Genomic DNA, 20,383 nt, shown 5'->3' with positions numbered 1-20,383 from the left:
TGTCACCCGTATGTGTTACGTATTGCATATTCCACGTAACTAATATATCTATTAATCCTGTAAGTTTGTTTGATTTACATTGATTTAAGGGAATTGAATACCTATTCTTTTTAAATCTAGTATTGAAGATACATAAATGATATATAGAACCCTTTGTGATTCGACTTCGGCGGCACCACCGCCACACCTATTTCTGCCTAATAACAGCAGTGTTAGTCGCTGCTGTGTTCTGGTTTGAAGGGTGTGGTAAGGGAGACAGACTTTTCCGAGGCGTTCCAGCTTAGTCCTCAGGGGTAGCGGCGCATCTGTGGCCGACCTCAGGTAGGAATGTCTAATCCTTTCTGGGGTTAACTACAGATGTCCATGGGCGGCAGTAAACACTTACCATCAGGTGGACTGCATACTCGTCTGCTACTCCTATATTATAAAAAAATATATATAAAATTACATGACCCATATGTACCTACCTAATATCATCAAGTTTGTCACATTTATTAAAAATATCGCTTACATATCCTACCAAAATACCGTCCTAAAAATCCATAACCACTCAAATTTCATCATAGGCACTTTCAATCGAATGATTGAAACGTGACCACAAACTCAAAATCACATTTAATTCGCGAAATATTGTCCGGATCCATTGTTCTAACTGAACTTAGCGCCCCGCTGGCACGAGGGTAGGCACGATGTCCGATTGTTCTAGAATCGTACAATTAGTGAACAATCGTGATCGTACAATGCGAGCGGAATATGCTGCGGTCGTGTGCCACATCCGGCTTTTATTTTCAATTTCTAACCCCTTTTGTTTGCGTGAAGAGTGTTTAGGGGGCCAATGTTAGTTATCGTAAATGCTAGAATTTGCATAAATAGTAGAAGCTCATCGCCATTTACTTAATAATGATTTGTATAAAAATGTTAAATAAATTAATAGGTTCTTAAATTATATTCTACGAATTAATTCATTGGCAGTCCAAATCAGTTTGACTGTGATTTTTAAGTAAGTATGCTGTTTAAGTAAAGTTTTTGCAAAAAAAAGCATTTTATATTGTAGGTAGGTAGTATATTCTATGTTAATGCCTTTTCTACCAACTGCTTACCAATAAGGTTTATATTTATAATTAAATTTATATACTTTGATTTAGTTATTTTCGGGTAGGTACATAGCAGGTGGTGTGGCTTTTTTATCACAATAATATCACTGTGCCATTCATTAGACCTTTGATTGGGTAAACCAAAAGAATAATAATATTAATAGAACCTAAGAATCAAAGAGGTTAAATAGTCGGTTCTTAGGTATATAAGTAGATATGTACCTATAGTAGATATGTTTTTTCATCCCTGATGAAATAATCAATTGTATGTACATAATTAAATGTCATAAATCAATTTTGCATTAAGTGTATATTTTAAAATGGAGTTTAGTGGACACATTACCGGTCGTCAGTGTATATTTTAAGGTGGTAGAACCCTTTGTGGTTCGACTCCGGCGGCACCACCGCCACACCCATTTCTGCCTAATAACAGCAGTGTTAAGCGCTGCTGTGTTCCGTTTTGAAGGATGTGGTAAAGGGAGATATACTTTTCCGAGGCATTCCAGCTTAGTCCTCAGGGGTAGGAGCGCATCTGTGGCCGACTTCAGATAGGTATATCTAATCATATCTGGGGTTGATTACAGATGTCCATGGGCGGCAGTAGCCACTTACCATCAGGTGGACTGCATGCTCGTCTGCTACTCCTATATTAAAAAAAAAGTAATTTCAATTTTTTCTTAATAAGTAGATATAGAACATAATATAAACATAATATTAAATTTATATCAATCCTCGCAAAATTCTCTCAACTTAAGACCAACAACTTAATAATAATAGCGGTTCTCAAAACAATCGTATGTTCAAAATAAGGTACTCTTGGAAACAACGGTTAGCGTATTCGAGCCAGTATTGTTTTGCCAACAGCATTCACTGGCCACACCTGACAGCTGGCGAGGGGAGGGCCTCGAAATGTAGACTATTGGGTTTGTTAAACATTTTTTACTTTAAAAAAATATAATAACGCCTTTTTAACACAAATACGTTTTTTTATTAAAATCTAGGTATTCACTTTGTCTTGTTATGGAGGAAGCCACTAGACTATCTAAATCAGTATTTTTATCTGGCTGGGGTTGCAGACGAGCCTTCGTGTGGTCGCCGCTGAACAGTGCGTGTTTTACAGTGCCAGGGAAATCCAACGATTATATGGCTTATCGATCTCAGAAAAACAATTTTGAGACTATAAAGTAGGAATTGCCTTCAACCCCCAATTGTATGTAAGGAATCCAAAAAATATAATAATATCCTTATTGGTATACTTCGTCTCCGGAGGCGGAGCACTAAAGCGATGTGCTTTATACCAGCAGCATTGAGTGTTATAAAGTACTGCTGTGTTTTGGTTTCAAAGATAAGGACACACTAGATATTCTGACTAAATCCTTAGTTGTAGCCATCATTATTTAGAAATTAATTATCACTTGCTTAAACGGTGAAGGAAAACATCGTGAGGAAATCTGCATACCTGAGAGATTTATAAAAAAAAAATATCTCAAAAGTATGTGAAGTCTACCAATACGCACTTGGCCAGCGCGGTGGACTATGACCTAATCCTTCTCAATCTGAGAGGAGACCCGTGCCCAGTAGAGGGACAGTGGGTTGATGATGAGCCATCATTATAGCGATACTACCATTGTCCAGTAGAACTCTAACTGTATTCGATACCTATAGATTTACACATAGGTAGATATTTATAAATCTAGTATGGCACAATGCCCTCTCACCATTACGATTAAAAAAAATATCAAGCCTAGCAGGATGGAGAGATGAGGACGCGGGTGACACCGCGAGACCCTTAAGAAAAACCCTATAGAACAGCTGACAAAGGTATCGAGTCCGGTTAGCTTTTAGCACAAAGCTATCGTTATCAATAATCAACCAATATCATAATTACACCTCTCTTCTTATCCGCAATCACATCTGATCTGGCGCAGCCTCCGGTCCTCTAGATAATAGATTAGGCACAGCTACACTACAAAGTTGTACAAAGGAAAATCTATCCTAACATCAGACAATAAGGTCTAATGTAATACGGGTGAGATCAAATTATTCTTTAACACCTCTTCACTGAAGGGCTAGTGGTTCTTTGAGAAAGGAAAATGAACCCTTTTTCTTTGTCTTACGATTTCTTTTCCTATATCAAAAATTACTTATGAAATTTCTACTGTTTAAGCAATTGTCAACCTTATGTTATTAGTAATAGAGACGGTAGAGCTTCCGTTGTAGAGTTATAGAGATCTGTTCCGCCTAATAGAGATTGTTGAGATAATAAACCATTATACTATTACATGTGAGTGGCTACTTGTGTCTGTCTTCATTTAGTTTATGCGTATCTTATCAGGCGAATACATTACATAATTGGGTTTTGTATTGAATTGAATATACCTACTTTAGTTCCTTTAGGTAGGTACTAGTTTTTATGAGTGGCAACTCCCAATCCTAAAACCAGTGATAGCCTAATGGGTAAAAAACTCGGCCTCTCAAACGAGGGGTCTGAGGTTCAAATCCCAGGCACGTACCTCTGATTTTTCAATGTTATCTGCGTATTAGAAATTAATTATCACTTGTTTAAAACCGCGAAGGAAAACATTGTGAGGAAACCAGCAAACCTGAGAGATTTATATAAAAAAAAATCTCAAACGTATGTGAAGTCTACTAATACGCACTTGGCCAGCGCGGTGGACTATGGCCTAATCCTTCTCATTCTGAGAGGAGACCCGTGACCAGCAGTGGTACAATAATGGGTTGATAATGAACTCCCGATCCTATGGTCGACGATTTGCCGCATATAAATAGCATTAGAACTCTACCCGTAGTCAGCCATAAGATATGTTGCTACCCCTGAGGACTCAATTAGACGCGTCTTATAAATGTTTGCTTTACCACTTCAAACGATAACAGCTTCGCTCAACATTGTTGTTATAAGGCAGAAATTCATAGGTGTGACGGTGGTACTACAGTCGAAAGGTTCTTCCACCGTAAATAAACTCATCGCATAATATACATCGCGTATATAGGTACGGCATAATAAAAATTCATCTAGTTTGAAGGGGCTTGTGATGAATAATAATAATGAATAAGAAATAATTGTGGTTGCGTCGCCCACTGAAGAAGTTTAACTTATTTAATAGGCATTAAAATCGGTTTTCATATAATAGTCTGGTAGGTGAGGTAGGTGAAAACAAGGTAAGTAAAAAGTTGAGAAGGCGGTCTGGAGCCCTTAGCCTTCCCCCTGGATGCGCCACCGTATTTAGGGCAAAAAGATAATATTGAAACAGTAAAGTCGTTTATATTTACACATAAACCCCATGAAAACCATATAAACCAACATTAGGTATTCTTATTTAGGAAATAGGTAATGAAACAAGAAGTTTACTAAGAAATATCATTTTAAAATGTTTTCCATTTTTTATTAACACAACCTAATTATTTCCTATAAATATTCTGACCATCGTTCCTGTTAATTTACGCATATTTTCAAAGTTCTCATTAAATTCAAATCCCTAAACAAAAGCTTTATAAGTTCACAATTTTGCTTTACAGTCAAATAACTGTGAACGACCGTAAACCAAAACGTTCTAAGTCAAATTCCCGCTTTCCTGAAAGGCGCTTGACATCTGTCAAATCAAGACGTCATTACGCCTTATGTCGGCGGCAATCCAATCATTAGTGTACACGACATCCGTCAACCATAATCCCTAAACATCCCCTATCTCTTTCTAACACCAACTTACATACTTCCCTCTCTTTCCCAATCCTATAATCCGACACAGTCATTACAAGCGCCCAAAATGTCTGAACCCTCATATTTATAAACGTGCGAAACATTTGTGGGCTATTACAGGTCTATATAATTTGGTGTTTGCCAAAGTGGTCATTATAACAAACCAGTTTACGGTGGACTGTATTTCAAAGCATTTGCTAGTGGAACGGAGGTCGATGAGACTGGATTATTTAGTAACGGAATAGCACGGCAGTTGCATTGGGATTCGCGAGGGGATTTCGGTTGATTTGTAAACGTTTATTGTAAGCCGCAAATTGTTTATTAGGAAGCAGAGTGGTTCCTGATATGTTGACGTTTCATTTCGAATTTGATGGCTTAATCACGGGAAATTTGTTATGGGTCGTTTACTTGCTAAATCATTGTAATGAACATTTAAAAAAAATGTAATTCTGTAAGTAGGTAAAATATTATACCTAACAAACAATTAATCATACAACTTTTGTATCTTTTTTGAACTGCATATAGATTTTAATCTAATTTTTTTGTCATGGATAATTTCGTTGTTTTACTTTTAACATTTTTAATATTTTTAGAAATACACTTGGATCAGATGTGTTTCTTAATAAAAGGCGAAACAAAATTAAAATATGCTTATAATTTTACGGATTATAAAACTCCTATTCTGCTTGTCTTAGCACTGATGGGTTTTAGTTGGACTGGTGTGGCATACCAAACTCCTTTTTTCAGGACTATTAATTTTAGTCCTCAGGAGTAACAAGGAGTTTAAGATAACATTGGTTACATTTATGGATGGTAGTAGCCACTAAACCTGAGATGGAATGCATGCCTGTTTGCTATTTACATAGCATAGAAGTTATAAAAAGCAAAACCTATTTACCTACACAAAGAATGTATGTTCTTCATATGTACTTCATAAAATAAACGCTTTTTCATAATGTGAAACGTAGGTTTTACAAAACGATTGACTTAAATATTGTAGGTACCGCCTTACCTACTTCAAGTTTTTTCTGTTCCAACATTTATATTATAACATTGCCAGTCTCCAAATAATTCATTCAAAGCCATAGAAATGATTAAAAACGTCAATAATATTTGCAGAAATATTACGCGCACCGTTGATTTTCTAAGCAATTCTATATAAACTGTCATGCCATGCTCTTCAGGCCTCCGCAGGCCGGATGCTGACGTGAAGAGTCTTTTAGATCTGTGGACTTGTCAACGAGATATTAAATTTTTAAATTCCACACTTAAGTACATTTGACTTCACCCCTAATCAAACTCGACGGATCGATTGTGGAAAGAAGCGCGGATGAATTCGGATTTGTGGTCGATAATTTAAAAGACATTTAGCAATAGCAATAAGAGTTATTTTGAAATCATTTTAATATAGAATAGGTATTTAAGTTTTGCCAAAAATTCAACGATATAAATAATAAGAGATGGAACAATATAGAAATGGAATAAAATATGAAACATTAAACGATGGAATAACCTTTTAGGCCCGTTATGAACAAAATAAATCTGTCAAAATAATGTTTCGCTTACCTAAGATCAACATTTGAAAATTTCTGCCTACTAGATATTGTCAAATCTTGATCGTTGGTAGACAAAAAATGGATAGATTGATTATTAGTAACGGACATAAGTAATTAAGTATTTGTTGTTATATTCATTGTAATAAAATAAACCTATACAGACGATTTAGGTATATTATAGCTTAGGTATAAAATACATTGGAAACTTTCTCGCAGGACTCTATCCACATATCCACATAAAAACACCCCGATATTTACAGCTTTTAATACATTATTTTGTACTACCCTATCCTTATACCTATACACAAATGATATCACAGACCATAATAATAAACTTTCTTCAGTTATATGATTTCTTTTGGTCAACGGGATTGTTACGGCAAAATCAAAAACTTACACAACGCGTCCCACTTTACTACTCCGGGGATACATAAAATATACCTATTTGCAATAATCTGTCCTGAAATCCATTACTATTTGGCATCGATTATTTTCAAGTTCAATTTCATAGAAACTCGTTAATGAACTTTAAGATACCACACATCACACATTTCCTTTCATCAACGCATAGTTATTCCTCTCTATTCTGTCGAATAATTTGAGTGGCTCCAACCTTTAATCATCTCAAATACCCGTAGGTTTGTGAAACACTGGATGTCCCGCTGAGATGGGGTCCTGAGAGGCTGCCATCAATCACCATCCGGTTTTATAATCAATGGAATTTGAGTTTTCCCTCAGATCTTCTCACACTCAGACAGAAGTCCTAATGAGGGCTTGTTGAGGCTGATGCTGGCTGGAGCTGTCTTATTAGTTTATTTTTATGTATGAAGCAAACGATAATGTAGCTCGGATGCTCAGAATGCTGTTGAGGGTGGTAATTTATACTTTTAAATAGGCTAGCTATCTGCGATCTGTCACACAACCGCTGAGCGTTAAATTGGTACAGAATCTTGTTGATTGATCGATAGGTAATAAGTAGGTAAGGCACCGTTGTCCCTGTAGTTCCGGGACTAGAATAGGGCTACGGTATCCCCTGCCTGTCGTAGGAGGCGACTAAAAGGGGGCTTCCGGGGTTGCGGACGGCAAGAGTGGGAGCTCGAACCGTCCAGCAAGTGACCCCGGGAAGGACGGCGGTATGTGTGGTCGCATACCGTCGTAAACATACATGGTGTGGGAGGAGCGAAAACTGCTCCCCCAGGGTAGAGCCCGTTGGGCATCGCGCTTGGAGGGCTCCGGTTGTGTTCCGTTGGAGATCCCGGAGTTCTCCAACAAGCGTTGAGGACGGCCACCGGGGGGGTTTTAGTGCGGTAAAAATCCCACATAACCCGGCGTCGCTCCCACGTCGTCGGGTACCTTTTGAAGGTTTCCCCCTCGAGAGAAAAAAAAAAAAAAAAAAAAAGGTAAGGCACCGTGCCTTACCTACTTATTAACTTCTCAATATAATTTATCAAAAATAGTTCTAACGGTAATATCTACCTACCTACCTAATCTTAGTAAAACGAAGAGTTCCATCATAAGTAAATGCCCTATTTTACTCTTTTTCGTTCTATCATTACATTACGTATTTTTATTTCAAATAGTACCTTATAGCGGTTGAATTAAGAATAGTTTTATTACGCGCCTAAATAGCTAAGTCAATACATTTCCTGGCTAAAAAAACAAAAGAGTTTCCATCAGACGCAGTCGCTAATGTTTACACGCAACTCACTTTTCTAATTAGCAACGAAACTACAGTTTGAATTCTGAATACGGAATTGAAGGGCCCTCTGTTCCGCGGCTATTCATAAAACGCAATCCGAACGAATGTTTGCAAACGATTTCTCCACAAAGGCGCCGCGACAAATCGAAAAGGGTACACCCCTTCGCCCCTTCCAATTTGCTTAAAACAAGCGACGTGCTCTTTGTACGGAACCGCGCCGACAATACGACACTTACGCGCGATTGCTGTCTGCCTAACGGTTCCTCCCTCTCCACAGGTACTCCAACATGCAGCCCTTCCAGTCGACGACCCGCGCGGAGGGCCCTCGGGAGTCCTCCCCCGAGCGGGCCAAGTCCCCCGACACGCCGACGGCGCCCGTCCTCAACTTCTCCATCGCGAGGCTGATGGAGCCCGACAGGAAGAAGTCGGTCTCCCCCGAGCCGCCCCCGGCACCCGGCTTCCTCTCCTACGGCGCACAATTACTAGACTCTGCGTTCAAGCAGTATATCCCCGCTGCACGAAGACAACTCGTCTCGCACTACCCCTTCCTCTACTACGGCCCGGATCTGGTGTCACTGACGTACGCTCATCAACTGCATCTACCGAGGCCGCCTCCCGTGCAGTCCCCGGTGCAGAGGCCCCCGAGTCCGCGAGCACCCGCAGCAGACCACGCGGTTTCCTCCACGACGGGTCCGACAACGTCGCCGGCGAAGAACAAGAGCTTTGCTTGTGGAGATTGTGGGAAAGTATTCAACGCACATTATAATTTAACGAGACACATGCCCGTCCACACTGGCGCGAGGCCGTTTGTCTGCAAAATATGTGGCAAGGGTTTCCGGCAGGCCTCCACACTATGTCGACATAAAATCATCCACACATCGGAGAAACCGCACAAATGTCTGACATGCGGCAAAGCGTTCAATCGCTCGTCCACTCTCAACACCCACGCCCGAATCCACGCCGGTTACAAACCATTCGTTTGTGAATTCTGCGGAAAGGGGTTCCACCAGAAAGGGAACTACAAGAACCACAGGCTGACCCACAGCGGGGAGAAAGCTTACAAGTGCAGCATTTGCAACAAGGCCTTCCATCAGATATACAACTTGACGTTCCACATGCACACGCACAATGAGAGGAAGCCCTTCACGTGCAGCATATGCGCGAAAGGATTCTGCAGGAATTTTGACCTGAAGAAGCACACGAGGAAACTACATCTGGGTGTCGGGAGTTCTAATAACGAATCGTCGATGGACACGCAGGACGAGTCGACGCAGGAGGCGAGCACCAGCCCCGCGGAGGACGGGAGTCGCGCGGCGGCTTTCCGGCCGTTCCTCGGAGCCGCGTACCCCAGGATCCTGGATCCCACGCGCATGACGGCGCCCAGCACATTCTTCTCCAAGCTCTTGTGACCAGAGGCATTCTTCAAAAATTTTGGGGACACTAATGAATCAGCGAATTGATGAAGGATTTGATTATTTAACAGAAATAAATACGTTATTTAGCTTGTGAATACAAAATATATCTAGATAAAATTAATAGATAAATTCATCAGCTGTTGTATCTAATTAGGTATTATTTAGATTATTCAGCCGTCCCTTTATTATGTCAAGTTCTAAATATCCCGAGATCCAGATGTATTTAATAGATTTTATTTTAAATAGCATCACATGATATAATAGTACCAATTTTAGTTACAATTTACTTAAATTTTATTTTGTGTTAAGTATAACAAATCAATTTGCTTTTATAAGTATTAGTCTGTATAATACTCTATTTAGATACCAACGGTAAATACAATTAACAAGTTTTCCCATAACAATTCTGGTATAAATATTGTTACGCTTGAGGCACCGAAGAATGAAAATATATGTAGAGGGTCAGAAATTATGTAAATAGACTATACAATAATAATTAAATTGTAAATATTGAGGATTTGGTGATAAAGCATATTCTAATTAATTGCTGGAGTTAGCAAATTAGTATTTTAAGACAATTCCCAAAGGTTTGGTAATATCTAACTATATTGTAAAAATTTCCGATTTATCATAAAAAGTAAGAAATACGATAAGCAGTTGAATTATAAAGTATAAAAGTTTGAAACAAAAATATAATAGCAAAGAAATTCAATTTATTCCTTAAAAATTACTTTATATCTCGTGTATCTATACGCAGTTTTAATTTAAAGTTAATAATTAGATACTCTAAGCTTTCAAAAACAATAAATTATGGAATACTCATTAGCATAAACGATAAATAAAATTGGATATACTTAAGTAATAGATTAGTAAAGATACTTCGCCGCCTTGAAATTGAATGAAGCCACAAACGGCCTATTAGTAAGTTCTTTTTTTGAATTCTTGACAACTAAAAACATTTTTACAGAAAATTTACGAATAAATAACTAATACTGCGTAATTTACATAATAAATAAATAATTATTTCAAATATTTTAGGGACATTTTAGCACGGAGACGTGGCAAAGCTTTTTTACGCAACTATTGCAATTGTCAAAACTTGGTACATTTTCTTGTTAGGAGTGAGTAATCTTTACTAATCTATGACTTAAGTTTAAATTATTTTCAAAATACTGTACATATTACTGGACTCTTTGATTACAACATGTAACAGTTAATATTGCTACTCAAAATTAAAACAGTTGTTCCAGAATTTGACTGAAACATTGCGATCTATAAACAAAAATGTAAGCACCTTTGTATATGTACCTATATCTAAATTGTTTAGTCTTATGATGCCTTTATATGTACAGACATCGTACGTGTTAGACATGGTCCGTTGCAAGCCATAATAGTGGTCGAAACACAGCCTCTCCATCGAGGAGTCCGAGGTTCAAATCCAAATTTTGCAAAATCATGTGCGTATTATAGATTTTTAATTGCTCTATCAGAAAAACATTGTGAGGAAACCTGCATTCTGCAAATAAAAAAAGTTTTCAAAGCTATGTGAAGTCACGTACTTGGCCAGCGCGATGGACTATAGCCTAATCCGTCTCATGCTGAGAGGAGACCCGTGCCCAGCAGTGGGACAGTGCTAGTTCATGATGATGTTGATACAATATGTATAACGCAACCGCACAGAAATATGATTATGTCTGACACGATACGTTGTATGCCTGTAGATAAAGGTCTTACTAGTGACTTAAGACTTAAGGAATGTGATTCATAACTTAATCTAGACGTCAAAATACTTACATTACTATTTGTTAGTAGTTTCCAAATCTATTTCGATTCAAAAGTATATTAAGTCCTACCAGATTTTCGCAATATCTCAAATGTTTCCAAAATGCTAATTCGCTAGGAACGTTGTATAGATAGTGTTAAGTAGTGTAGTTTGTACGTAGTTGTACATAGTCGTTGCCGCGGTGGACACACGCAATATTGAGTGTATATTGAGAATATATCGTCAAATTAACATATGTCTTTTATTTGTACCTGTATTACCTAAAAGTACACCCTGTACTTAATGTTTGAATTCCTATAATGATTGATAGATTTTACGAAGTTATGTCACAGTGAGAGTTTATATCACTGGCTATTTGTTTAATAGAAACAGCAAATGAATTTGCAGCCTACTACGAGTACATTTATGTGTATTGTGGACATCTGTAATCCACCTAAAAAGATCTGAAATTAATCGTAGATGTGTTGTTTTGTCTGAAAATGTACACCCTGTACTTGATTTTCGGATTCCTACAATGATAGCTAGATTTTACGAAGTTATGATACAGTGGGAATTAATTATTATCACTGGCTTTATGTTTAAAAGAAACAGTAAATGAATTTGCAGCGTACTACGAGTAGGGTTGTAGATTTATGTGTATTGTAGACATCTGTAATCCACATAAAAAAGATTTGAAATTAATCATAGATGTGCTTACTGCTCGTAATTAAGAGTAACAACTCTAGGAAGTAGTACTTACTCCAAAACGTTCAATATCTACTTTAATACATTTTTAAAACAACAAGAGAGTAGCGCTACTAAGTTCCTATCTTCAGAAAGTTAAATCATCATGTTCAAGTCCAAGTCAAGTTCTATAATTTTCTCAAAAGTCAAAGACACTGAACTTCACAAACTTTTTAACAAGACAGTTATGGCACTGCCCAGCGCAGTAGACTATGACGTAAATCCTTCTTAGTGTAAAAGGAGACCTGTGCTCAATAATGGGACAGTAATGGCGACCACGCGTAGGCAAAAGGAATTTAGGCCGCCCCCCGACCAGGTGGACCGACGACCTGAAGAAGAAAGCGGGAAACCGCTGGATTCAAAGGGCACGGGACCAGTTGGAGTGGCGCCAATTAGGGGAGGCCTATGTCCAGCAGTGGACCTCATAAGGCTGATAGATGGATGGATGGAATGGTCGACGATTACGACTTGTTATAAATGATAATGAAACCGCTGAAATAATAGATAGAAATTTTAAATATTACTCGACATAGGGAAATCTCGCCATTTCACTGATAATTTCTCATGGTGATATTTGCTGGCTCTGATAACACATAATTAGCAGAATTTCGCGAAACAGCATTTCTGGCGTTGGGTGGTTCCTCATAGCGATCCACACGATCGTGCTAATACCAACTATTATGTCGGTCGTTCCCGCTGGGCTTTGTAAACTGAACAGCGAATTGTTGCCTTGACCCGCCCCGCAGTGAGACGTTAACAAGCCCAGTGGCTCTCAAATGTTGGTAGAAAGTATACAACTTTACAAAATCATAATTTTAAACAAAATCGTCAGGTTTGTCTCTCTCGTAAATTGCCAATCGTAAAATACAAGTTCTACAAATTTACAGTATGTTAAAGTTCACTATTAGATATTTACCTGCCCAAAGTACTTTTTTCTTAATCTGCTCGTAGACTGACTGGGAATGAGCATACAACTAATTTTAAAATGATTTCAACCTGTTGAACGTAGTATCTTTTATACTGCCATTGAAAATGTAGAGCAAGGAAGCAATAATTACCTACTTATTACTTCTTCCAACTTTTCTTGATTTGGTCACATACCTAAGTAAAGCAGAATAAAGTCGAACGCAAACAATCATATCTAAACCAGTACCTACGAGTAGTTTAATAAGACACAGTGGATCAAAACAAACTTTATACACAAACAATCTTTTCGAATTCAGGAAATAGTAAAACAAACACGTAACAAATACTATTTTAAGTGAGGTAAGCGTAACGATAAACTGTTTCCAAGCTCTCATAAGCTTTGAGAACCGCTGGCCGTACGCGACCTAGCCTCACGACTTCACGAGTAACTCGAGCTCTCACAATCGTAATTATCGAGCGCTGTTTAGAGAAATAATAAGCGAAATAAAAGCCGGAGTCAAATAATATCGCGCTGCGCTTTTGTCACTGCGGAAGTCGGGCGGGTGCGCGCGCGCAGCTCGCAGGGCTGGCAACACACACGCCAGAAATAATATATCTCAAAACATACGAACAAATTTGTAATACCTCTTAATTTATGATTTTAGATTATCGCGGAATTGAGACATTTTATGATGTAATAGAGATCAAGAAACATTATTTTTTATTCCCCTTTTTTGTATATATGTACATAAATATAGTTATGATATAGGTATTGTAAATATGTTCTTTTATGAATAATATAATGTGGATATGTAAAACTTTGTTGCAATAAAGAAATATTACACAATAAAAAAAAAAATAAAAAAAAGAAACATCCTAGGAACTTCAACAGAGAAGATGGTTTTAAGTTAGCCCAAACGTGGAATCCAGTGGTTAGTTTATGCAAGTCACAAATACTGCAAAGTACGGTGCGTCAGGATATTGTTAATGTTGTGTGTCGTGATATGAAACCTAGAAAAGAAAAACGAACTAGACGTAGGGTAGATAGATTAATCTACCACTAGTACTTGTCAACGGTTTCTCCCCTCCACCTCAGTTTCGCCGTGACCACGATCCATGCAACTGGGTCGAAATATCGGCAATAAAAAACGCATATCGTGAGTACCCGTTACATAATAAAATACGTCTAAATTTGCTCCGGGCTCCTTACAGTGTGAGAGTTGTTTAGGCATAGTCCACCGCTGGCCGAGTACAAATAGGTAAACTTGACACATACTTTACCTTTATAGGCGAATAGGTTGCATCCATAGATAAGTATAGATATCTCACCGCCTTGTAATTGAAAGAAGCCATTAAATGGCTGAAACGGCTGACAAATGCGTCAGCCATTTAATGGCTGTCATGGTGTAATTTACGCGGAACAATGCCAACATGTGAAGTTAAATTGTGCAAAAACACGAAATCGAAGAAAAAGTGCGGAGACATATAGTTTCATTCGTAAATGCTTTAAAAACTACATTTTTTAAATATTTTTCAAACACGAAACTAGATGACAGTGTCAAAACTGGTTACATTTTCTTGTTAGGAGTGAGTAATCTTTACTAATCTATGGTTGCATCACAATGTTTTTTTCACCGTCATAGCAATTGAGTAAATAATTTTAACAAATACCAAGTATTCTAATTTAATTGAAATTATAAATAAATACGTATCAATGAAATTATTTAATGGCAGCTTATGATTTTAGGTATTTTCATCGTGGCGCAAGACTAATCAAATTCATGTGGAGGTTTCCCTGTATAATTGTATATCATGAAGCTGGTTACAGTTGTCTATGGGCGGCGGTGACCACTTAGGATTACGTGAACTATACGCATAATAAACAAACAGTGATAGCCTAGTGGTTAAGGAACTCGTCCTCTTGATCGAGGTCCGAGGTTCAAATCCAAAGCATGCTCCTCTGATTTTAGTGCATATTAGAAAAGAATTATCACTTAGGTACTAAAATGGTGAAGGAAAACATCGTGAGGAAACCTTCTAAAGGCGTGAAGTCTACCAATACGCACTCGGCCAGCTCGGTGGACTATCTCCAAATCCTTCTTATTCTGAGAGTAGACCTGTGTCCAGCTGTGGAACAGTAATAAAGTAATTCATCATCGACCCGATGATGAATTACATGCCCATAATATGCTATTTAAGTTCCATATAATATAAATATTATTGATTTACTTAACGGTGCCAACCCTACCGTATGACGTGGTACAAGCGCACAATGCAAGTCAGATTGCTGTACCGACTTTAATTAAGCAGTTTGAGAATAATAGGCCGCGAGTAACGGTCGCGCTGACTTTCAAATGAACAAAAGTTTGTTTTGTGACGAAAGTGCTTACATATGGAGTTTAGTTTTTAATAATAAAGAACTAAAGAGCCAAGCAAAATATTTTTGAGTTATTAACGTGAGAAAGAAATGAACCGTGGAAGCTCAAAGGTTGTGAAATTCATTTCTTATTGGTAATATAAGATTAAATAAGCAAACGAGGATGGTAATTGGTTACTGTTGGTAAGTAATCATTGTCACTCATTTGTAATCTGAGACTAGAGTCCTATCTGAGTTTGGCCACAGATGCGATGCTACCACTGACCATATTCCTCAAACTTAACAGCAGTGTCAATATTGTTTTGATAAGGAAGAAATAGATGTAGTGGTAGTGCCTCCGGACTCGGAAGTTGAACTGTGAAGTATTTTACAACCTTCTTTCTTAAATTTGACCGTATACGTAAACACAAAAAACAAAATAAGATTTATTATAATCGGTATCATTTGGAATTGGTGTAAAATAGTAAGTAGATAATTTTTAAAGTTTTTTTAAAGACGCTTTCTACACATAACCACAGACAGTAGGATTACCTGTGTTGTTGGTGCATGATCACACACAGAGACAAATACACAAACACCCAGACCCAGAACAGATACCGAAATTCATCATTCAGATATCTGTCTAGCCAGGGATAGAACCCGGAACCCTTTGCGCGTTACACAGGTATGATGAGTGCTTAGTCAAGTTATTGACAAATCTACCTACCTACCTCAATTCTTTTTGCTTATATCATAGATTAGTAAAGATACTTCGCCGCCTTGAAATTGAATAAAGCCACAAACGGCTTATTATAGTAAGTTCTTTTTTTGAATTCTTGACAAATAAAAACATTTTTAGAGAAAATTTACGAATAAATAACTAATACTGCGTAATTTACAATTACAATGTACAATTTACATAATAAATAAATAATTATTTCAAATATTTTACATTTATGGGACATTTTAGCACGGAGACGTGGCAAAACTTTTTTACGCAACTATTTCAATTCTCAAAACTGGGTACATTTTCTTGTTAGGACTGAGTGATCTTTACTAATCTATGGTATGGTAGGTATATATTACCTAAATTAGGACATGAATTTTCACAATCATAACTACCTATGTATTCCCCACGTTACATTGTCATCGCCATTCGCCACAGACAGGCGTTCGAAGGGATTTTTTGGCACAAATTAGTACAAGTTGATCTGTCATATCTGTCGTGTGGTGAAATCCGAAGCTGCAGGGGGTAAGTTGGGAATACGGCGGGGATGCTTAAACAATGTATCGATATTTTGTAGTTTTGTGTCCTATGACTTTGTATCGACTATTTTCTAAAAAATCAATATAGGAGTGGATATTCTAGGAATTTGGTAGAGCCCTTTCTTACTTTACTTCGGAAGCAACACCACCACATCATTTTCTGCGTAATAACAGCAGGGTTCAGCGCAGCTGTATTATAGTTCGGAAGGTATGAAGAACGGATAAATATTAGTCAGAGACTTGCCAGCTTAGTCCTCAGGAGTCACTACGCTTCAGGGACTCCTCAAGTGCCAGTAGCTACTAATTATTTTATAGCAAGAAATATTACTTAAAATAAAATTGAATTGGTGTATCTAAGAGATACAGTTAAAGCAATCGAAGGTGGTAGAATCCTTTGTGGTTCGACTCCAGCGGCACCACCGCCACAGCTATTTCTGCCTCATAACGGCAGTGTTAAACGCTGCTGTGTTCTAGTTTGAAGGTGGTAAGGGAAACATACTTTGCCCAGGCGTTCCAGGTTAGTCCTCAAGGGTAGCGGCGCATCTGTGGCCGACCTCAGATAGGATTATCTAATGTCGCGTTTCCCAACCTGTGGTCCGCGGACCCCTGGGGGTCCGCGAGTATAGGTATGGGGGTCCGCGGTGTCATCTCTGGACCATATATAAATCGCTCATTAAATGCAAAAGGGCCGCAACACGAAAAATCAGCAAACAATATTATAAAAAATTAAAAAAGATGCATCCAATGATGTATAACACTATTATTAATCTTTAAAAAAATACATAAATTGCTTTTTCAAATTTTATTTTGGCCCTCCTGTAAAAAATGGTATCTGTAATAACTAAAATAACTACCTACTTAATTCCTTTTTTTGCTGTTTATTTCATTAAGGGGGTCCGTGGACTAGAAAAGGCTGGGAAACGCTGATCTAATCATATCTGGGGTTGATTACAGATGTCCATGGGCGGCAGTAGCCACTTACCATCAGGTGGACTCCATGCTCGTTTGCTACTTCTATAGGTATCTATTATAAAAAAGTTAGAAACGGATTTTTATGTTTTAGTAAATACAAGTAAATATGCTGTGAGCGGTATTCAAATAATTATTTACGGTCATTTTATTAATATGCATATTATATCTAACATAATTTATTTTGACAGTTACCTCAAACAACTACTACATCACCACTTCAATTGTATTTATTTTATCGATATTAAACTATATTGGAAATCACTAGGCAGCGATACGAGCTCATCACGACAGTATTGGCTGTCTCGCGCACGTCGCGAGGGCGGCGCTGGGCGGCGTCGGGCGGGCGGCGCTTGAGACGCCGCGCCACACGAGATGGTCTGATGAGACGTAAATTGACAGGTGTTGTTGTATTGTAAAAGTAGCTGAATATGTTTTGTGAATGTGAGATAAGGATTTAGAAGGAAGCTATTTTAGCTTTACGAATGTTATTATTATCTTTTCATGTAATGGAAGCTGCAAACATGTTTGTAATCTCACTTATGTGGTCACAGCCTCTCAATAATAAATGTCTATGGTAATTGGCGCTAAATCACAAGGCTATAAATAAAAATCGTATTTGATTACCCTTTAAACCAGAAAACACAAGCTTTACAAGTAAACACTTTTGTCAAAAAGTAGTTTAAGATGTGAATCTAAAATAATCTAATGTATAGTTTAAGATGTATTATAAAGAGGAAAACTTTGTTTGTTTGTTTGGTTGGCTCAAAAACTACTGGACCGATTTTAAAAATTCTTTCACCATTCGAAAGCTACATTATCCACGAGTAACATAGGCTATATTTTATATGAAATATATTTGATAAATAGATTTTGAGGCGGTACAAAGTTTACCGGGTCAGCTGGTTATAAGTAAACTTATTTAATAAAGTCCATTAAAGTACTGCATGTCACGATTGTCTTAAATACAAATACCAAAGCGCCGAGTATAGTATAGAATTGAGCCAAAATAAGTTTTAAATTTACATGTACAATAAATATACCGATGTCCTATCGTCAAATATAAGTAGTTAATTATATTACATATTACTTTGTTGTTTATTTTTTTATGAGTAATTTTTTACCATTGCACATTGTAACCTTATTTTAACGCACTGAAACCCATTCAAATCCATATAAACAAAGAAGTTATAAATACCCAACACAATACATTACTCGACCACAATACACGTGCAACAATGACCCAACGTTTTGTTGTTGCCTACAACTAAAACAAAGCGTTACTCTAAACGCGGTCGCATAACCGTCAAAACAATAAAATATCAATCAAAAAGTGAGCCTGATTCGAGGCGACGGCACAAACCCTCTCTGGAAGCATATTGCGCGGGTTTTTTAGCCCTCGGCACGACGGAGGGACAATAAAACAAATCTGCGATCTCTTCACGACCCCCGGGTGTGTAGAGTAAGTTTCCGCAGAAGGACCTTTACATTTTACCTACTTACCTACTACTGGACGAAAAGCTTCGAAAAACGGTTTCCTATTCAATTTTCTACACGTAACAAAGATTCCAATGGATGAAATTATAAAGTCGAATAACGACTCTATCTCATTTTATGTATTAAGCTTAATATTTTTAACGCATGAAGATATAGGTCTGACAAAGGCAATGAAAATGTTAAGATTTTGAACCAAACTTATATCCAAGCCCTCAGTCTTATTTTATTAAAGGTCGTATTAAATACAGAAATTTACCTACAATACTATATTTGCATTGACAAAGTAGGCCTTTATTTTCTAAAAGTTAAGCAATAAAACCTATCCGTCGCTATAAATTTGATTAAAATATTCTCGTATTTGAATTGCAATTTTACTTTTAAAAGTACCTCATCATTTGAGATATTAATATTAATCGAAATTTGAAGTAAGTATAAGCAAATAATTTTATTCAATTTACCTCATTTACCTACATGAAGCGTAGGCACAAAACTCTGGACTGACTGTTCTACATTATTCTACTCTTTGTCGCTGTTATGATTTTTCCGGGGCACTCGTGTTTTATATGATTTGCTCGGCGGAGTGCAGTTAACGTAATGTTTATTACGACGCTCGGCTTAATTTAATGAACTGGGGTCAGAGCATAACACAGTTACTTTTGTAACTCACTACGGCACGACTTTTTAACTATTTTGAACCCTATTATTGAAGTTATGATGGGTTAGTTAGGCGTTTTCGTGGTGTAGAACTACTGATAAAGAAACTGGTTAAGTTTATTAATACTGATAGAGTGCTTATGTTTTAATAATAAACATATTAAGGGTTGATTGATGCTTGATGTAAGTTTTGTTATTGTTTCGTTTTTATAACATCGTACTTAATAAAAAGTAAATTCTTTTGAAGAGTTTAATCAGACTGGATTTACGATGGACTTTACAGATTCATTTACATTTTTCTTTACATTAACATAGTAGATGAGTGTTTTAAATGTGAAAGAATTGTGTTCCGTACGACTCGACCAAACCAAACCAAAGTGGTGGTAATGGTTTGCTCGGTGGTTTGCTCTGTAATTAATATACAAGTTCTATTTCTTTAATAGATATAGAAGTTATAAACGAGCATGCAGTTCACCTGATGGTAAGTGACCATTACCGCCCTTGGACATGTGTAATTAATCCCAGATAACGTTTTCACCCCTGATGACTAAGGTGCAACGCATCGTATACCTAAACAAGTATGTCTTCCTTACCACACTCTTTAAACCGGAACACAGTAGCCCTTACCACTGCTGTTATTAAGTTGAAGTAGTTGTGCCGGTGGTGCCCCCGGAGTAAAAACACAAAAAGTTCTACTATCACCCACACATACCATAAGTACAGTTAGGTAATATATTTTATATCACG

At 37.4% G+C, this 20,383-nt stretch overlaps 2 protein-coding genes across 2 annotated transcripts in view; one reads left to right on the top strand and one right to left on the bottom strand.

Moving 5' to 3' along the window:
• The window catches only part of LOC140754694 (uncharacterized), a 28,923-nt gene extending 19,169 nt beyond the window's left edge, over positions 1-9,754 (top strand). The window contains exon 2 of the mRNA XM_073089741.1: positions 8,345-9,754. Coding sequence (XP_072945842.1) covers positions 8,355-9,476 — 1,122 coding nt within the window. The 5' untranslated portion in view covers positions 8,345-8,354 and the 3' untranslated portion in view covers positions 9,477-9,754. The remainder of the gene's footprint in view (positions 1-8,344) is intronic.
• Positions 1-20,383, bottom strand: part of LOC140754696 (histone-lysine N-methyltransferase SETMAR-like) — a 302,676-nt gene that overhangs the window by 264,425 nt on the left and 17,868 nt on the right. The gene's annotated exons all lie outside the window — the stretch shown is intronic.

The sequence above is a fragment of the Epargyreus clarus genome, unplaced genomic scaffold (assembly GCF_041222505.1).
Source record: "Epargyreus clarus isolate Ecla_fem2 unplaced genomic scaffold, WU_Ecla_fem_2.2 ptg000031l, whole genome shotgun sequence".
In the NCBI taxonomy this organism is placed as follows: Eukaryota; Metazoa; Arthropoda; class Insecta; order Lepidoptera; family Hesperiidae; genus Epargyreus; species Epargyreus clarus.
This window is presented reverse-complemented; position numbering and strand designations above follow the sequence as displayed.